The sequence below is a fragment of the Schistocerca americana genome, chromosome 5 (assembly GCF_021461395.2).
Source record: "Schistocerca americana isolate TAMUIC-IGC-003095 chromosome 5, iqSchAmer2.1, whole genome shotgun sequence".
Classification (NCBI taxonomy): Eukaryota; Metazoa; Arthropoda; class Insecta; order Orthoptera; family Acrididae; genus Schistocerca; species Schistocerca americana.
The window spans coordinates 228,729,046-228,751,005 of NC_060123.1; the positions used below are offsets into that span (position 1 = coordinate 228,729,046).

The following is a 21,960-nucleotide window of genomic DNA, read 5'->3' on the forward strand; positions in this document are numbered from 1 at the left end:
CACACACACACACACACACACACACACACACAACGATGCTAACGAAATGAACATGTTTCATACACAACGCTAATTGAATACTACTAGGTACTTCCGCACAAGAGGCGATTTAGTGTCACATATACTGTTGTTATATAATTTAAGCCGATCTCTGTGATTATAAGTTTCGAACGACATTGAAGCTGAATTTTTGAAGGCTACAATTAACCATTGCGACTGGGTTACAGCTCATAAATACAACACCCTCCTGCGTTGCAACGGCATACCGTAGTGGTTAGTGTGTAATCCTGACGTGTGAAGAAAGGTTGGGGATTCGAATATCATCACATACAGCGTAATTTTTGTTTTTCTAAATCTAATCAAAAGACTATCTTTTTTTATTCAATTAATTGGTTTAAATGTAATTTTTTGTTTCTAATACTTCACCAGGTCATTTTCATCGTGGTAACGACTTCTTTATATACTGTTATTTTCCTTCCTATAATTCTTTTTTCGTCTGGAATCTGCACGTGTCGCCTATAATCTGCAACCAAGTGCCAACGAGGACTGCTCATCGGTTGGTAATGTGGCACCCAGTGCAGCCAGTGTGAGGATAGCTTCAGATAACCAAAGACAGAGAGAAATTACATTCTGCTTTTACCGCTGAAACTGGAATTTTGACGAAGAATGTGGTTATGCAAACAAACATATACGAAGTTTCCCTATCTTGAGTTTGCCTTAAAAGCCGTGAACAGAGCGCTTGTGATTTTAGTTCTGTCGCAGATTGTTGATCGCCTTTTTCTCCGATACATTGCACATCACGAGGCTGCGGTTAGGTTCGGACACGAGTTTAAATTCAAGGCTACAATACCCATCGTCTGCAGCAGTTCTGCCATTGGTCAATCAAAATAGCTGTGGACAGAGCCTCTCCAATTTCCGTCATACCTCGTAGCATTAGCTCCGTCTTATATGTAAATTGAAGAGGGAGAGGGGAGGGAGGGGAGGGGAGGGGAGGGGACCATTGGTGTCAGCTGCATCGTGACATTATGCGGAATCAGCGGCGACGAGAGAAAATGTGTACCGGATCGGAATTCGAACCCAACATCTCCTGCTTACCGCAGGTGCGTTAGCGACTGCGCCATCCGGGACACAGTGTTTCGCAACTGCGTTGACTATCTCGGCCGATCCACACTCCCATCGAGAGCCACCTATCGACAGTTCCTATCCATTTCCTCCTTGTTCGCTACTCCGAGATTCCCACAGGAGATCGGAGGTATTTGTGCTTCCGCACAGAAGAAAGTGGATCCATTGCCCGGCTAGGACTACCAGTTATATGAATGCGTGGTGTCTGTTTTTCCGGACATGTCCGAGAATGGAGGAAAATGGACAGGGACTGCACATAGGTGGCGCTCAGTGGGAGTGTCGATCGGCCGTTAGACGTGCCTCGACAGTCCGTGCAGTTGCGATAACACTTGTGTCCCGGATGGCGCAGTGGTTGCCGCACCTGCCTAATAAGCAGGAGATGCCGCATTCAAATCCCGGCACGGTACACGTTTTCACTCGTCGCCGCTGATTCCGCGTAATGTCCCGATGCAGCTGACAGCAGTACTCCTTTTCCTTTCTCCCTCTCTCCCCTTCAGCTCACGCATAATGTATCACAACTGCGGATTCGGGATGGTGTCTGTACCTTCGGACACAACCGAAAGAAGAGACACCACGTATTCATGTGATTTCTGCGCGTGACACATGAACGGCATTTGTGAAGTGACTCGCCGTGTTTGTGTGCCGCCTATAACCGGGCGCTAGCCGGTAGCGGATGGGGCAACACTGTAGCGGTAAGTAACAGACGTCAACAATGAAGTAATTTTAATCGGACTTTCGCAACAAGACGATCGACGTGAGTACGGCCCGGAATAAGGCCGATATTACACTATCAAATTTCTTTGTCAAATATCTTTGTCAAAGAAATTTGATGGTGTAATAGGGAATTTTGTCAAATGTCAAATATTTGATCAAATCTAGGACCCCGCTGTAGATTTGATCAACTAAGTCGCTTGTCTTCTGTTCACTGCAATGTGACATGTTACCAAGTGGAGCGCTAGCATCGCTGCAGCGTTCTGTCATCTGCAGTGTTTTTATAAACATTGCCGGTAAATACAATTGAGACCTAATCTAACCTAACTCTCTCCTGTAGCAAGGGATCTGTTACAGTGAGCCTGTCTTATGCGGATATAGCAGTTCTTAGTGAGTATTGTGCTTTGCGATATGAGGATACACTTCACTGAGCATATACAGAAATGTATGCTCATCTATTCTTAAGTAGTTGATGTACGACTTGACGTCCTCCACTATAAGCTCACGTAACAAGTTTTGTTGAATGTTTTTATCGTGTCGTTGTAAAACCCACGGCTTCACCCAGGTACGTTTCCTTTTTTCCCCCGCTTCTCTTCCGCATGTTCACACAGTGCAATTGTGGTACATGCAACTGCTGCAGTCAATAACAAGTTGTTGTTGTCAGTAGTGATGGGGAGCTCGTGAATGAGTCGTTCAAATGAACGCTTCACTCCAGTGAAGTGTGAACTAACGACTCAATTTCAATGAGCTGGTACTTCAAACTCTTGGTACTTCAAACTCTTCACAGATGGCACACTCCACACTTTTTTCTAGTTCACTCAGTCTCTTCCCCTCTCCCTCTCCCACTACATGGGCGCTACGTCACTCATCCTCCCTTGACTTCAGTCCTCCCTCTACTGCCTGTCGACGAATCGCGTTGTGTTTGTGGGGAACGATAGGTTTACGAGGGGTTGGGGAGGTCAGGGGCGAGGGGAAGGCAGCGTCAACTGCTTCCTGCAGTGCTGACATCATTACCCGTGACTATTATTTTGTACAGTTAAACTTCGCGTCTACGGGTAGCCTACCGTTGGCAGCGCCAGCAGACAAATGAATATTAAATATACAAACGAAGAGGCTGGCTGTGTGAGCACGCACAGCCAACATGAAAATAAAAGGTTTGTTAATAACACTGAAAGAGGGATTTTACCTGAAATCGTACCAATGACTACAGGTGACAGTTTACGTTTTGAATCTGGAGGGTTATTATTCTCAACAAAAATAAAATCTACAGGAAAACTTCTAAATAATTACTTGACGTAGGTATGTTGACTTTGTGACAGTGGTAAACATACTCATTCCATTTTGGATTAAATTTTAAAAGGAACATAAAATTGGACTGCATTTCGTTGGTAGCCCTAGTTCTCAGTCCATGAATACAACAAATAATGTTTCATGTGGCAGATAAAGACTTTTTTGGGCGCTTCATGAGAAAATGTCGAGCAAGATTAAATGTAATACCTTCTTTATATGTGACAGGCTTCTGTTTCTCTTTCCTTTGTCCCCTTTAACTCAGGCGCTGTAAGAGCGTAAAACGTTGCGTGTACAATACTGCATAGTTCGGCCATCTGTTGGTAAAATTATGACGTATTACGAAGCTTTATTGTGCGAGCGAGGCGAAGCGAGCGTAGCCGCGGCTGAGCGGCGAACTGGGCAACTTCGCCAGGCTTCCGTACTTCATGAATGAACTACTTCATTTGAACGCTTCACGGCAAAGAGCGAAATGAATGAAGTAGTTCACGGGAAAGAACGAGTTCGACCCATCTCTAGTTGTCAGCCATGCTGAACTTTGAGACGAAATATATGACAGTGTAATACATCTTTTTAGCGCCACGTCAAAGATCTTTGTCAAATATATTTGACGAATATTTGATCACATCTTTGATCAAATCGTCGAGAAAGAAATTTGATAGTGTAATACCGGCCTAAGAGAGGGCGTGCTACTCACTCAATTTGCCGCTCGAGAAAGTCGACGCCGATGGTCTTCTTGTAGTCTTTGGTGAAGGTGCCCTTGCAGTAGCGCTGGATCATGCTGGACTTGCCGACGGCGCCGTTGCCCACGATGACCACCTGCAAAAGAGCGAGCGAGTGGTTAGCTTAGCTTAACTCGCCAGCTGGCAGCCGGCGGCCGGCAGCCACACGGCAAGGCAAGCGGCACGAGGCTTTCTCGGAACTCGTCCACTGCGCTCCGGGCGCCTCTGCTCGCACTGATAGCTGCTCGGTCCAACACCAGTTTCTACTCGCTCTACGGCGAGTTTCTCCACTTTCATGCTCGACGGGTTATAACGGAGTAGTGTTAATTTCAATGACGGTGCACAAGGTATTCACAACTGAAATCGCTTTAAAAATTGTTTAAAGTAATATTATTGTTGTAATAATAATAATTATTATTACTATTATTATTTCTTTTCTTTCTCAGACGTTATGTGTGGTTAAAAATGGAAAGTGACGCGGACCTTCATCAAGTGTGACTTCCTTATAACTGTACGGTATATGTTACAATCCATTTAGGAACTTTCGGGTAATTGAAAATGTATCAATAATTACAGATTTCTTCTTCTTCTTCTTCTTTTATTATTATTATTATTATTATTATTATTATTATTATTACTATTTTCATTATCATTATTCACTACTGGCCATTAAAATTGCTACACAAAGAAGAAATGCAGATGATAAACGGATATTCATTGGACAAATATATTATACTAGAACAGACATGTGATTACATTTTCACGCAATTTGGGTGCATAGATCATGAGAAATCAGTACCCACAACAACCACCTCTGGCCGTAATAACGGCCTTGGTAGGCCTGGGCATTGAGTCAAACAGAGCTTGGATGGCGTGTTCAGGTACAGCTGCCCATGCAGCTTCAACACGGTACCACAAGTCATCAAGAGTAGTGACTGGCGTATTGTGACCAGCCAGTTGCTCGGCCACCATTGACCAGACGTTTTCAGTTGTTGAGAGATCTGGAGAATGTGCTCGCCAGGGCAACAGTCGAACATTTTCTGTATCTAGAAAGGGCCGTACAGGACCTACAACATCCGGTCGCCCATTATCCTGCTGAAATGTAGGGTTTCACAGGGATCGAATGAAGGGTAGAGCCACGGGTCGTAACACATCTGAAATGTAACGTCCACTGTTCAAAGTGCCGTCATTGCGAACAAGAGGTGACCCATACCATCACACCGGGTGATACGCCAGTATGGCGATGATGAATACACGCTCTTCCAATGCGTTAACCGCGATGTCGCCAAACACGGATGCGACCATCATGATACTGTAAGCAGAACCTGGATTCATCCGAAAAAATGACGTTTTGCCATTCGTGCACCCAGGTTCGTCGTTGAGTACACCATTGTAGGCGCTCCTGTCTTGTGATGCAGCGTTTGGGTAACCGCAGCCATGGTCTCCGAGCTGATAGTCCATGCTGCTGCAAACGTCGTCGAACTGTTCGTGCAGATGGTTGTTGTCTTGCAAACGTCGCCATCTGTTGACTCAGGGGTCGAAACGTGGCTGCACGATCCGTTACAGCCATGCGAATAAGATGCCTGTCATCTCGACTGCTAGTGATACAAGGCCGTTGGGATCCAGCACGGCGTTCCGTATTACCCTCCTGAACCCATCGATTCGATATTCTGCTAACAGTCATTGGATCTCGACCAACGCGAGCGGCAATGTTGCGATACGATAAACCGCAATCGCGATATGCTACAATCCGACCTTTATCAAAGTACGCATTTCTCTTCCTTACACGAGGCATCACAACAACGTTTCACCAGGCAATGCCGTTCAACTGCTGTTTGTGTATGAGAAATCAGTGGAAACTTTTCATAGCGATCTATAAAAACGGTAGAAAATGGGATGCACATAATTACCGGTCAATTTCACTGACATTGATTTATTGTAGAATAATGGAACATATTTTTTGTTGAGATATAATGACCTTCCTGGACTCTGAGAAGCTCATCTGCAGAAACCAGCACGATTTTAAGAAACAGCGGTCATGAGAGACACAGCTGGCCCTCTCTAGATACCAGCTCCCAGGCTGATGTCATATTCCTTGAGAGATTTTGAAACGATGAATACGTTCACATAGTGGTTCTTGAATGGCTCCGTGAACGGAGAGCGTATTTGTACCGTCGAAGAATTAAACGACTGGTAGGACGTTCCGACATCAGTTTACAGAGACTTGGTGACTATGAAGGAAAACATCATGCATCTGTGTCACTCTGAAGCGTAGTGCAGCATTCAGTAAAAGCTATTTGGCCTGCGATGATAACATGTAACTAAGTTTTTGAAGTCTCATCGTGGTTGAACACCGTGTCTTACGCTTGCACATGGGGGATACGCCAGTTGAAATAGATTCACTGAAAACAAATGAATGGATTGAAGGGAACGAAAGCAAAGAGCATACGATGACATGAAATGATACAAGTGAAAACTAGATTTCTGCAGGACGAACCACAGAAAATGTCACACAGCAGTTGTAGAATTTACACAAAAATCTGTCACGTGTGTAGGACCAAATGGCACTTACTCTTGTACAAGAATAGAAGCTAATCGTTTTCCTGTATTATGGCGCTATCGTGTGACTTTCATTGTCTTGATACCGGAATTTTCGTTAACGACCTATGAAACAGCGAAACTGTCGTATATTTACGACAGAGATCCATCTAATAGGATCGATAACATACGATTGTATTTCACTTGTTTGTCTTCCAGCGTATAGCTTCGAGAACGTATTTACTTTTTAATGGTTGCGTCTTCATTGATGTATCAAGTGGCGCACTGTTGAGCCCTTACGTAAAGCCCGTGAGCTACGATAGTTCGCTCTCAGGATACAGTTTCAGTGGAAAGTAATAATGTAAGACGCAGCGGCTCTCTGTTCGGAAATCGGATCTTCCCGTCTTTCAGGTGTCCGTTACGTATGTAGCGATTTTCTCAGGCTGCAGGTAGACCACGCTAGCGAGACCGATCCCATCGTCTTCTGATGCCTGTGGTATCTGTTAGCCTCTCATACTCTCATAGAGTAGAACAGAGGTAGAGAAAAAGAGGTGAGGGAGGGAGGGAGGGAGAGGGGGAGAGAGAGAGAGAGAGATTGCTGGTGGGGAGGTGCACAGAGACAAGGCGCGATGAATAAATGTGAAGCTTCAATCAATAGCCTCATTATCACTATTCCGTCTGTCTCGTGCGCCCATTATGGCAAAACTGAGCTTCGATTTTCCGGTTTATGGACGTTGGATGACCGCAGTATTGTTGCTGCTGTGTTCGTCAGCGCCAGCATAAAGAAAACAATTATTATTGCGGAACAAACGAAAGTGACAGCGATGTCATTTGCCCGGAGAATGAACGGCCGGAGGACTTACTGAAGGGGAGGGAGGGGGGTGGAGGTGGAGAGAGAGAGAGAGAGAGAGAGAGAGAGAGAGAGCGAGCGCTGTAGACGTCGCAAAGTAGTCTGTCGGCAGAGTTTATGACACACACACACACACACACACACACACACACACACACACACTCGCACGCAGCGTCAAGCGCACACAACTCTGGACGTGTAACTGTTTCTCGTGCCACATTCCTCTAGCTATTCCGGGCTAACGCAATATCCCTGTTTTACAGCTTTGCATCAAAGGAGCAACTTAAGCACGTTGCCCTCTTCGGTAAACCCCCGAGCCACGGCCACTGTCCCTCAATGGATCCAGTAGCTTGATGTGGAATGGATTCACAAACTTCAAGAAATTAGTATTAAGTGTTAGTTACCGCTTACAGTTGTCAAAATTTTTTATTTTTTGCAATTCTTCATTTTCAAGCAAAAATTATTCACAGCCCTAGGCCGTAACTACAACGTTTGATCTATAAATTTGTGTTAACGCTGAGCCACTAGTTCTAATACTAGAAATTGGCTGAAAGGCATTCGACAGTGCAATAAACTGTCGACTAATAACAATCAATAGCCGATTAGAATAATGTTCAAATATGTGTGAAATCTTATGGGACTCAACTGCTAAGGTCATCAGTCCCTAAGCTTACACAGTACTTAACCTAAATTATCCTAAGGACAGACACACACACCCATGCCCGAGGGAGGAGTCGAACCTCCGCCGGGACCAGCCGAGCCGATTAGATAGATTACCTTGCCATATATGTAACTGGCTCTCAAAATGTTTGCCGATACAATCATGTACGGTACAGCCAGAGGCGAATGTTCAAAAGGACAAAAGAAAAGTTGTCTGTGTCACAAGGAGAGTAATAGCAACGCAGCCGGCCGCGGAGGTCTCGCGAATCTAGGCGCGCAGTCCGGAACCGCGCGACTGCTACGGTCGCAGGTTCGAATCCTGCCTCGGGCATGGATGTGTGTGATGTCCTTAGGTTAGTTAGGTTTAAGTAGTTCTAAGTTCTAGGGAACTGATGACCGCAGCTGTTAAGTCCCATAGTGCTCAGAGCCATTTGAACCATTTGAATAGCAGCGCACATCAGCACAATCAGATCATTCGCGAATTATGTTGTTGCTCAGATGAAACTAGCGTGCAGAATGAGCGTCAGGAAATGGAGAGTTAGGTAGACAGTATGTAGTCTTGTTAGTAACACCTCTTAAGAGTGGGTAAATGCAAGATAAAGCACATGAGCGTGAGAGTATCCGATTGATTACAGAATTAGCGATAATCTACTGGAGACTGTCACATCGTTTAAATACCAAGGGAACGGGGTCCAATACTTTTCCTCTGACGGAACACTTCGAGAATCCTGGTACTTTTATGGGACGCCTTGTTTATTTTGAAAATAAATAACATTTTTTAAAAAAAGAAAAATTTGTTTTATCCAGTTACTGCTTAAATTTCTGATCTTAACCAATAATACGGAAATCATAATTTTAAAAACTAGTAGTATCATCAAAATGTCGGAAAAAACGACACATTATTAATAATTTTTCGGGAAGCACTTATTCGCTTCCCGTGGAACACAGTTTGAGAAATCCTGACCTAGGGTTAACACTACTAAACAACAAGAAATGTAACGAAAACTATAGTTGCATAGTAGTGACGCGAGTGACAATGTATTTGTATGAAATACCAATTGTAGAGTACTTCTCCAGTGTTTGGGTCTTCATCAACTCAGCCCGACGCAAAGTGTGGAAGGAACTCCGAAACGTATGCTAGGAACGCAACAAGTGTACAAAAATCCATATGAAAGTGTGAGAGAGACGCTTAGGGAAGTTAATACGAATCGTTCGAAGATGAATCTAACTGGGAGAATTTAATGGGACGCTGGTATCATTTCGCTGAGTGAGCACGTGAGCATCCAGGGATTAGTGGCAGCTGACAGATCATAAGATGATGTGCTTTCAAAACCATAATGCACCATTCCGCGTCGGTATTATTATGCGTGGGTATCTTGACGTAGGATTGGAAGGGGAGGTCTTATTCCATGATCAGGAGATTACTGGATCGAACTACTATGATTGTTTCTGCTATGATGGCTCTGAGCACTATGGGACTTAACATCTGAGGTCATCAGACCCCAAGACATACAACTACTTAAACCTAACTAACCTAAGGACAACACACACATCCATGCCAGAGGCAGGATTCAAACCTGCGACCGTAGCAGTCGCGAGATTCCGGACTGAAGCGCCTAGAACCGCTCGGCCACCGAGGCAGCGTTTCTGCTATGATCTTAAGTTGATGCTTTAAGATGTAAGTGGTTAATATAAATAAAAAATGCGAGAGCATGCTGAGAAGTAATGCTTCCAATTTTTTTATGCGAAAACTCTTAAAGATTTTATAATAAAACAAACTTTATTGACATTTCGCATCTCGATACTTCATATCCGCATATTTATTTCTCAGCTGTCACTCTGGCAACGAACACGGAGCCGCAACTTCACCTCTCCTTACACTGCTTCACGACTATCAAAGTGAAGTCCTCGAAGGCGTTCTTTTAGTTTTGGAAACAGACGAAAAGCGAATGGAGGATTATCGATGACAGCGAACCCTAGGCGTCGGACTGTCGCAGGGCTGACACTTTCACGCTGAAAGAGAGGATCCTCCATGCGTGAACAAACTTCGACTTTGAAAGTCGTTTACTTACGCCACACACCGCCAAGTCACAAGTTACAATCGGAGCCCTCTAGAGGCAGAGAGCTTTAAGTAGACACGAAGAATAAAAGATGTATAGTGTTAATAGTGTTTGTTTTATTTAAAAGACTAAGAGTTTTCACACACAAAATTCTGAGGCATTACTTTTTACTATGCCCTCCTAAATAATTTCGACCACTATTTAGTCATCTGAAAACACTGTAGTTTAGTACTGTCTAACCATCTGTATAATACTCATATTGAAGTTTTGAGAAACCGTGTGTGGTACAGTTGCAACCCCATAATAGCTGTATTGAAATGCAGAAAGATGTTTGGGGAACCTACTCCTGCCGCAGGGTCCAAAAATGATTCAAATGGCTCTGAGCACTATGGGAATTAACTTCTGAGGTCATCAGTCCCCTAGAACTTAGAACTACTTAAACCTAACTAACCTAAGGACATCACATACATCCATGCCCGAGGCAGGATTCGAACCTGCAACCGTAGCGGTCGCGCGGTTCCAGACTGTAGCGTCTAGAACCGCTCGGCCAACCTGGCAGGGCCGGCCGCGGTGGTCTAGCGGTTCTAGGCGCTCAGTCCGGAACCGCGGGACTGCTACGGCCGCAGGTTCGAATCCTGCCTCGGGCATGGATGTGTGTGTTGTTCTTAGGTTAGTTAGGTTTAATTAGTTCTAGGCGACTGATGACCTCAGAAGTTAAGTCGCATAGTGCTCAGAGCCAGAGCCAACCCGGCCGGCTCTGCCGCAGGGACTGGCAGCTGAAACATAAGTGTAACGTTTTGCACGTAAACACGCGACAAGGACTATTATTGTTCGATTACAGAATCGATCATCGGAAATATATCTACAGAGATGCACCCAGAGTGATGTGAAACGGAATATGTCTGACACATTCACTGGTATAATGTTACGTAAGCCCAACACATCCACAAAAAAGTTAGCTTGCGAAACATTCGTTCCACGGGTTCTTGAGTACTTCTCGGCAGTACCCTTAACACGTAGGATTACAGAGAGAGAGAGAGAGAGAGAGAGAGAGAGAGAGAGAGAGAGAGAGAGAGAGAGAGATCATCGAAAAGAGAATAGCGCGTTTTGCCAAAGGTTGTATTAGTAAGAAAATGTACCACGGAGCCGGCCGTAGTGGCCGAACGGTTCTCGGCGCTACAGTCTGGAACCGCGCGACCGCTACGGTCGCAGGTTCGAATCCTGCCTCCTGCCTTAGATGTTGAGTCCCATAGTGCTCAGAGCCATTTGAACTATTTGTACAACCTCAACAGAAACTCTGTTACCGGAACAATTACAACTGTATCTGTTAACGATATACAGAGACTTGAGCCTGCGTGCTAGTGAAATTGTAAATATATAATCCGATAATAAGATGATAATATACAGGGTGAAAATTAATGATAACGACGAACTGCCGTAACGGATTTCTAACTGGAAGTGGAGAAAAAAAGTTCCTATGAACATGTGTCCGGAAATGCATTGTTGCCACGGTAAATGGCGCCAACGTATAAAGTTCCTCTGACTACGTGCCGTGTCTTCCCTTTGTGATGCAGCGTACTGTAAGCAGCAGTATGCTCCGGTAGTGAGACAACCCTGTCTCATTGCTTTCTCAACCACTGCTTCCCTTTCACTCTTGTAACTGCCATCTGGTTTCTGTACAAGTTGTAAATAGCCTTTCGGTTAATGTATTTTACCTCAGCTACCTTCCAAATTTCAAAGACAGTATTCCAATCAACATTGTCAAAAGCTTTCTCTATGTCTACCAATGCTATAAACTTAGGTTTGCCTTTCCTTAATCGTTCTTCTATGTTAAGCCGTGTTCCTACATTTCCCCGCAATCCAAATTAATCTTCTCCAAGGTAGGCTTCTAGCAGTTCTTCCATTCTTCTGTAGGGAATTAGTGACAGTATTTTGCGACGATGACTGACTTTACTCATAGTTCGGTATACTCACACCTGCCAGTACTTGCTTGCTTTGGAATTGGAATTATTGTATTATTCTTGAAGTCTAATGAGGGAATTTCGCCTTTCTCATGCATTTTGCACACGGTATGGAAGAGTTTTGTCACGACTGGCTCTCCCAAAGCTATCTATCAGTAGTGCTGACGGAATGTCATTTACTCCCAGGGCCTTGTTTCGACTGGTGTCCGTCAGTGCTCTGTCAAATTCTTCTTGCAGTATCATATTTTCCAGTCTGGTCTTCACTAAAGTCCTCTTCCATTTCTATAATATTGCCTTCAGGTTCATCTACATAGTGTAGACCCTCTATCGACTCCTTCCAACGTTCAGCTTTCCCTTCTTAGCTTATACTGGTTTTCCATCTGAGCTCTTGATATCCAGGCAGCTGCTTCTAGTTTCTCCAAAGGCCTCGTGTGTGTGTGTGTGTGTGTGTGTGTGTGTGTGTGTCACTTCGGAAAAAACACTGATTGACAAAGTGCAGCGTCCTGAAGGAGAATTCGAATCGAGAACAGCTGCCAACATGAGTAAAGTAGAAGTAAATATCCTGCGAGCAGTGAAGCAAGTTAAATCAATTAATTAAAGCAAGTCTTCTGGTCCAGACTGTATACCAATTAGGTTCCTTTCGGAGTATGCTGATGCATTAGCTCCATACTCATCAATCATATACAACCGTTCGCTCGACGAAAGATCCGTACCCAAAGACTGGAAAGTTGCACAGGTCACACCAATATTCAAGAAAAGTAGTAGGAGTAATCCACTAAATTACATGCCCATATCGTTAACGTCGATACGCAGTAGGATTTTGGAACATATATTGTGTTCGAACATTATGAACTACCTCGAAGAAAACGGTCTATTAACAGAGTGTCAACATGGGTTTAGAAAACATCATTCTTGTGAAACACAACTAGCTCTTTATTCGCATGAAGTGTTGGGTGCTATTGACTCGGGATTTCATATCGATTCCGTATTCCTGGTCTTCCAGAAGGCTTTTGACACTGTACCACACAAGCGACTTGTAGTAAAATTGCTTGCTTGTGGAATATCGTCTCAGTTATGTGACTGGATTTGTGATTCCTGTCAGAGAGGTCACAGTTCGTGGTAACTGACGGAAATTCATCGAGTAAAACAGAAGTGATTTCTGGCGTTCCCCTAGGTAGTGTTATAGGCCCTTTGCTGTTCCTTATTTATACAAACGATTTGGGAGACAACTTGGGCAGCCGTTTAGGTTGTTTGCAGATAACGCTGTCGTTTATCGACTAATTAAAGTCTCAGAAGATCAAAACAAATTGCAAAACGATTTAGAAAAGACATCTGTATGGTGCGAAAATTGGCAGTTGACCCTAAACAATGAAGAGTGTGAGGTCATCCACATGAATGCTAAAGGGAATTCGTTAAACTTCGGCTACACGATACATCAGTCTAATCTAAAAGCCGTAAATTCAAGTAAATATGTAGGTAATACAATTACGAACAACTTAAATTGGAAGGAACACATAGAAAATGTTGTGGGGAAGGCTAGCCAAAGACTGCATTTTATTGGCAGGACACTTAGAAAATGTAACAGATCTACTAAGGAGACTGCCTACACTATGCTTGTCCGTCCTCTTTTAGAATAATGCTGCGCGGTGTGTGGTCCTTACCAGATAGGACTGATGGAGTACATCGAGAAAGTTCAAAGAATGGCGGCACGTTTTGTATTATCGCGAAATATGGGAGAGAGTGTCACAGAAATGACACAGGATTTGGGCTGGACATCATTAAAAGAAAGGTGTTTTTCGTTGCGGCGGAATCTTCTCACGAAATTCCAATCACCAACTTTCTCCTCCGAATGCGAAAGTAGACACCGACCTACATAGGACGGAACGATCACCACGATGAAATAAGGGAAATCAGAGCTCGTAGGTGTTCGTTGTTTCCGCGCGCTATACGAGATTGGAATGATAGAGAATTGTGAAGGTGGTTCGATGAACTTTCTGCCAGGCACTTAAATGTGATTTGCTGAGTATCCATGTACATGTAGAAAAGAAATGGAACTTCCTGGGTTGAGAGAGTGTGTTGTGTTGTATCAGTACAGCAGAACTGATCAAATTCCAGTGGACTTGGCTCTGACACGGCAGTGGCACTGATCATCAGTCTAATCTTCCAGGTCACGGCTCCATTCCACACCCAGCCCTTTCTGTTATGGTGTTAACGGCAGCCTATGTATGGGGAGGTATTCCCATAGTCGTCCTGTTGCTAGTCTTCGACCAATGGTGCGGGACAACACAGAACGTTGGACGGAGTCCATTACTTGTTCTCGGTGGTAGGTGCAGATGCGAAGTGGTTACGACGTGTTTGGTGCACAACACGGCGATCCTCGTTTTTGGTAGTCTGATGTGAGCGACCGTAACCTTGATGGTGAATATTCTTGCCTTCACGTTCCTATGCAGTCCAACGTTGAACAACTGATGAAGGCCCCACTAATCCGGACATAGCATGATTCGACCAGACGACCAAACGGCGACCCACGATGACGTCCCTTTCAAAAACTGTCAGTTGCTGATAACGCTGTTTCACACGAAAAGCGGCATCTGCGTGTCCTTCACAGTGATCACTCACCATACGACGCTATTCACGTCCCTTATATACCCTAGCAGGCCTGATAACACAACACAACACAACACTAAACACGAATCCAGTTTGTGGGGGAGGGAGTGGGGTGGGCGTTCTTCGTGTCACAGATAATTACAGCCCTAGTACTTTTCAAATCCATCGACGGCATGTACGCGTACGAAATAAAATTGACATCCGACCATGGCTTCGGTTTGCTACACCTTTTTGGTCAGGCAGTATACTGTATGCTTGATTCATGTACAACAATTGTTTATTCTACTAATTCGTTTTATACATTTAAACTACATTTTTGTCTATTACGCAGCAGAATATTCAAATTTGAGACACCCTAGTTACCGCCGTCCGGGGGATGCCACAAGAACTAAATTTTAGCCGGCCGCTGTGGCCGAGAGGTTCTAGGCGCTTCAGTCCGGAACCACGCAGCTGCTACGGTCGCAGGTTCGAATCCTGTCTCGGGCATGGACGTGTGTGATGTCCTTAGGTTAGTTCGGTTTATGTAGTTCTAAGTCTAGGGGACGGATGGCCTCAGATGTTAAGTCCCATAGTGTTCAGAGCCATTTGAACCATTTTTTGAACTAAATTTTATAGCTTAGACAAAAAAATTATATCCCAGAGAATCGATGATTATGCACTCACTTTTAGGAATGTATGAACATTCTGTCATGAATAAAATCTCTGTACCCCTTGTTCGTGGGGGAAGGGGGGGAATAGAAGGGAGGGTGGAGAGACAAGTGCAACCTCTACCCCTCTCTCCCCCCCTCCCCCGCCCTCTTCTGCTGACGCCAGCATAATCTCGGGAGCTAGTGACGCCACACAGCGTAATTTGGAAGCGGTCTTCTGTCTTTCGAGCACACTATTTTTGCGCTGCAATATTTAACACAGGGGAGCTATAATTACCGGTATTTTGGAAGTCTCCTTTATCTAAGTCGTCATCTGAAGACTTCGGCTTGGGGTGGCGTTGCGGGTGGAGGAGGCTAAACCGTGTGTGCCACGGTGGATGGTCCCCAGTGGCACGCGATATTTCCATCAGCGGTCTCTCAGCAAGCGTCACAGCTCCTAAGAATTATTACCGCCTCCCAACGACCTGAACGGCTGCCTACAAATTACGCACCCCGCAAGCTATTGATTGCGGTCTCGCGTCGTTACCGAGTCTCCAGTGCAGTTAACTTTGATGTCGGGAAAATTTACGGGGGAGCTCTGATCGTGCTCCGGTAAAATGTTCAAGAACATTGACTAATTATAGAAGTATTACAAATGCGAATTCTGCAACCTTACTCGTAACTAAAGGGAAAAATTGAAGTAGATTATTCCTTTGTTATTTTCAGATCAATTGTTTTTTCATTTCACTCGTTCTCTTCAATGAGGCTGCGATAGATTTCTTCTCCAACTCAGCAAGTAGGCGGACTTTAAAGACCACGATGTCAGCGAAACTTTGAGCACTTATTCTCTCCGTCTCATCCTTTAGAACCAAATAGGACTAACTGCACCCATGACGTGTGCATGGCTATCAGAGATTCCAATGGCTGATGATTCGGGCAAAATTTAAAGACAGCGTTAAAATAGCAGCTACAATCACCCGATGTTGCAGAACGTTTTTCATTAACGGATGACGATTTGACAATGATGATGCAGTGAGTGATGCTGTGAAAGCTTGGTTGGTCTCGAAAACGAAGACCTGACAAGGGAACCTCCCCATCGCACCCCCTCAGATTTAGTTATAAGTTGGCACAGTGGATAGGCCTTGAAAAACTGAACACAGATCAATCGAGAAAACAGGAAGAAGTTATGTGAAACTGAAAAAAATAAGCAAATATACAAACTGAGTAGTCCATGCGCAAGATATGCAACACCAAGGAGAATTTTAGCGCAGAAGCGCCGTGGTCCCGTGGTTAGCGTCAGCAACTGCGGAAGGATAGGTCCTTGGTTCAAGTCATCCCTCAAGTGAAAAGTTTACTTTTTTTATTTTCGCATGGTTATAATCTGTCCGTTAGTTCACTGACGTCTCTGTTCATTATAATAAGTTTACTGTTCACTGTAATAAGTTTATTGTCTGTGTTTTGCGACCGCACCGCAAAACCGTGCGATTAGTAGACGAAAGGACGTGTCTCTCCAATGGGAACCGAAAACACTTGATCGCAAGGTCATAGGTCAACCGATTCCTCCACAGGAAAACACGTCTGATATATTCTATACGACACTGGTGACGGCATGTGCGTCACATTACAGGAATATATTGTCGACCCACCTAACTTGTACACTTGGCGAATGGGTAAAAAGATTCTTCTACCTTGCCCGATTTAGGTTTTCTTGTGGATATGATAATCACTCCCAAAAAAGTGATGAAAACATAAGCGTTTGTCACATAAACTGAAAATAAAAAATTAAACTTTTCACTTGAGGGAAGACTTGAACAAAGGACCTCTCACTCCGCAGCTGCTCACGCTAACCACGGGACCACGACGATCCTGAGCTCACACTATCCTTGATGTTGCCTATCTTGTGCATTGACTACTCAGTTTGTATATTTTGCTTATTTTCTCGTAGTTCCACACAACTTCTTCCTGTTTTCTCGATTGATGTGTTCAGTTTTTCAAGGCCTATCCACTGTGTCAGCTTATAACTAAATCTGAGGGGGGTGCGATGGGGAGGTTCCCTTGTGAGCATGCCCGCAAGATTATTAGTGTACACGGGTATTATATTGAAAAATAAATTGTATTAGGAAATTTCTGTCACTCTTTATTTGTTAGGCTAGAAACTTTTCGACCCCCTCTCGTATTTCCCGAGCCATGTATAGCCCTATGAGAAGAAGTTACGACAAAAAGAGGCGAATAACAGAACGAATGAACTGATGCCTCTAAAAGGCTACTGCGCAATGCCGTGCCGGGAAGATGTTAACGGCGCCAATGTTTACTTATGCCCCACTACCCCACACGTGACTGTGGTGACGGCACGGCATCCGTCCACAAACGTGGGAGTGACCGGCAGCCGCTTAGGCGCCACCAGACCAACCACGTACATGTGAAACCCCGCCATCTGGCTTTCCATACCACGGCTGAGTAGACGGTAGCATATACACGGCTGCCGGACAAGTGTGAAATGCGTGTTACTTATCGCTTCTGTTCGTGAACCCAAGCGGTACTCACCTGAGGCGCTATTCTGTGTCTTTCCGCCATTTTGTCGATCGGTCCGGTAAGCGAGCGCACCGAACGGTCTTGATTTCGAAGGGGAGCCCCAACATTATTCTGTGAATATTTCGGAAGCGATGCCGAATGGTCCTGTCGAACCGAAACGCTGTTGTCAGTTCTCCTCCCGCCAACCAATCAAAAGCAATCTACCTCCGATCCCCGCATGCTCACTGCAGCGCCACAGTGGCACGAACCCGAAGCGGCAAGCAGCCGACACAAACACGCTTTTCTTCACAATAGTGAAAAGTGTGGTCAGAGTACGTAATACTGTTCAAATTTGGCTTACCACGTGCTTCCATAAATGCACGATAACGATAGAATATTGACTGTGCTCTGGATACTGTTATAAATGTCACATTATGTCATTTTATTGTCATTCACATTAAAGTCTCGGTTTAGATTTTATGTTTGGGAATATGAGTTAGGAATGGAGTGTAGTACCACATTGTACAAATACATTTATACAAACACCCGAAAAATTCGCCATTTTTTCTGTTTTCCACCGTCCATTAGTTGCTTCAAAATTCATGGAAGTACATTCCGTCTACACAGCTAATTGAAGGCAGTTTGTTTATTACCAAATGCGTTTCGCTTCTTTTACTCGTGAAGATGCTTCACAGATAACAGAAGCGAAAAGCGAATGGCAACAGACAAACTGCCTTCAATTAATTGCATAGATGGGACACATACCCCAAAACCTGAAAAATTGTTTAGGAGATTATCAAAGAATAAGAACATGCATAGAATGTGGTTGTAACCCGCTCCTAGAAATCCAAATCATACATCAACGATTTGGTTGATAAAAACGAAATAAAAAAAAATAAAAAAACGACTTTTCGAGAGCGTGTAGCGAGTGCAGCTATAGAAGTTCGTTGTAGTTTATAACATGCATCTGATGAATCAAAATGTTTCATATATGGTGGTATAGTCTAAAAATATTGGGGCGGGAATTTTTCATCTCTGTCTACTGTTGTTAAGGATCTGATCACAGCTAAATACATGTGACACGCTTAACTATACAGATGATTGCTGCTAGTTGCATTCGCAGTAATTTAAGTTGTGCTCCTAGATTCCTGTTTGACCACACACTCGGAAATCGCTATGAATTCAGAAAACAATGGTCAATTATTTGTGACAAAACAAAGTATAAATGTCAATGTCAGTTGTTTCATGCACAGCAATTTCATATTTCATTTCTTAAACCTATGGAACTCACGAAATCGAAGATGCTCGTTACTGAGAAAGCGCGCTCTTACGCGTAAATAACAACAAGTTTATCACGATTAACGAAGTCTCAGAATGTGTTACAAACACGAAGAGGGAAAAAATATTTTGGTACACAGCAGTATGTGATCCTACCATCTTTCACACAGAAGTTCGTTTCTTTATCCACTGCGTTGCTGCAACTTGCTGGCAGTAAGTGCTTTGTTTTACATAATGCCAGCGGAGATAGACGCAGGCTGACTTCGTTGCCGAATGATGCGAGAGTAAGCCTTAAATGCATGAAATTTTGTAAGGTTTCCTCTATCAGGTTTTACGAAATTCCTTTGCATTGTTTCTTATAAGTGTTAAACGCGTTTCGATAATTAATAAGTACACCATTTGCGGAAAAAAGTACGCGAAGTCACTAGTAATTTCAGCTAACACTCACTTGATATATGTAAGCAGAGTCAACCTTTTGAAATTTAATGATTTTTTTAAAACTCTTACTTACGTAAAAATAACAGGTATTTTTTGAGAATATTGACCGAAACTAGATTTTTATGTTAGAATCATTCACAGTAACAACAAATTATATTGCTAACAAAAGAAAATTATTATGAACTCAGTTTGTATCCAGATGCACCTTGGTGAGTCTTTAGTAACACAATCACTAAATCCGTAGCTAACACCACTCAATATGTTTAAAATGACAAATTCTAGGTGCAAATAAATCACACTGAACTGAACGAGAGGAGCATACCGAAATCCAAAACATCTCGGTACAGTTGTCGAAAAGTCGGGAGGTGGACCGATCGGTAACAGGTCTCAGAAGCTTACAGAATAGTAACTTTGGATAAAGAACCGAAAACGATTCCTCGGGAATCAACAAGCGATTGAACCTCCTCACAGATTTAATACCAATGTGACGGAAAGCCACCGTCTGGTAGCGGTGAAATGTACTGACAGTACGTGCCTTGCGCAACTTGCGACGCCGACAGCTGGCAAATCTCAGACGATGTCCCCGTTGCATGACACCCCGACATTTTCTATTCGCCGTGGCGGCAGGAACGCACGCTCTCTCTCTCTCTCTCTCTCTCTCTCTCTCTCTCTCTCTCTCTGTGTGTGTGTGTGTGTGTGTGTGTGTGTGTGTGTGTGTGTGTGTGTGTGTGTGTGTTTTCATCACAGCAGCCATCTTTCTCACGAACATGCGTACATTATCCAGAGAGAGACTGAACGCTAAAGGAAGGTATCTCTCGGGGAAGTGTGTAGTCTAATGTTTCAGTGTCTTCTTCTGTCTGCACGGCAACACTTTAATCCTCTCACGCCGCTCTCGTCTTGACAAATGTCGCTGTCCCGGCAGTATTCTGCAGTCATAATAAGTGCGTGTGGCGCAATGGTCGGATGCAACGTCTCGACTGGACTCCACTTCAGCGACTTGTGTATCTCTAATATATCCCAATTATCCAACCGCTAAAAGGGGGACCTACTGTTTAATGTCGAACCTCAACCACTTGTTGTTCTTGGTGGCTCTCCACATCACTGAGAGGTGAAGGCTAGGTTCAAAGTCACACTCAAAATTTCCGTGGTCCGATCGAGATCTCTCGGTATGCAGGCTACCACTCTACCATCAGGCCCGATATGTTCTTCAGTCCCGCCTGACGTCTGTCTTATTTTGATGATGGCTGTTGTCCAGTGTTCCACTCTTTTACAAGCATATCCTTATCACCCAAATTTGCCCCTCTATAGCGTTGCCTGTAATATAGTACTGACCATGAAAACTGTAAGCCGCTATGTAGCAAACATCAAACTGCCATTAAGTGTAATGAAAGGTCTCTGTTGGATTCCTTTCATGTTAATTTCTTAAATCTGTTGTCATTTACGGCATAAATTACTCTTCTAAATTTACTGTGGCGTTTCTGACTATCTGGGAGGAGACTGAGTAGTGGAACGTGTTACTTTTACACATGAACAAGAACGATCTGTCACACTACTACACTTTAAAACACAGTTTATATGTAATTCATGTCACACAGTTTCATACGGAACCTACATCCGCTTTTTTTATACACTGTATATGATAAGATACTGTCAACCCCCTTCCCTTCTGTGTGAGAGGATGAATGAGCAAATGTTTTTCTAGTTGCATGCCTCAGGGTAGCAGACAAGCCTGTCTGCTAGAGAACAGTAGGACCAACGTCGGAACAGGTAGCTACGCTTTCTACAAGCAAAGAGGTTTCTATTCTTAGTATGGTCCTGTCCGTCCGTTGTCATGTTGGTATAGGAAGCTGCCCCTCTGGCCACTTCCGTTTGTATTTGTGAGCCACCCCTCAGGAAGGGACCAGGGAGTCTGTCCGTGGCGAGCGTCTGAAGTGGTAAGATCTCCAGCTAAGCGCGTGTCTGCTAAGTCCGTAGGACAATGGATTTCTTAAGTTCAGCCCAACTGAAAATTTAATCACCTTTATTTCAGGTTTAGCTCTAAAATATCTAATGTTATCTTAAATTGCAGCACAGTGTAATTCGAGTGTGAAGTTCAGAATATATTCCGGTAGTTGCTTTGTCACTACTTTGTGAGTAAAGTGGAACCACGTGTCGATCAGTAACTCTAAGTTCATCAATCTTAAATGCGAATGTGCGTGAGATTATAACGTCTCGTCTTGACAATATTTTTCAATATAGCAACTTTTCTTTATGTTCAACCCACGTGGGGTGTACTTTGTGAGACCACTACCACGTGCTTATATAATTGTTTGACCCATCAGGTTAATAGTAAGACGTTAGTAACCAGTTCGAGGTTTTTCTTTTATAAATTGCTTTTCGATCTAATTTATTTTACTCATCAAAATTATTGTGGAGTTATACGCTTTGTGTAAACCAAGTTGACCACGTGAAGCATGCGGTGTAATCATCAAAGTAGCCCTCAGCTATTCTTTTTGGGAAGATTTCACAGAGTGTTAGTATGAATTTAGTATACCAGTGTGTAGTAATTACATGACGGACAGGATTGTGCTACGAACGTAATTTCTTTGG

The 21,960-nt window shown here is 43.8% G+C and overlaps 1 protein-coding gene across 2 annotated transcripts in view; it reads right to left on the reverse strand.

Annotated features, from left to right (window-relative positions):
- Window positions 1–21,960, reverse strand: part of LOC124615652 (ras-related protein Rab-23) — a 468,040-nt gene that overhangs the window by 251,058 nt on the left and 195,022 nt on the right. For both annotated transcript variants that reach the window (XM_047143666.1, XM_047143667.1), the window contains exon 3: window positions 3,818–3,939. In XM_047143666.1, coding sequence (XP_046999622.1) covers window positions 3,818–3,939 — 122 coding nt within the window. The remainder of the gene's footprint in view (window positions 1–3,817; window positions 3,940–21,960) is intronic.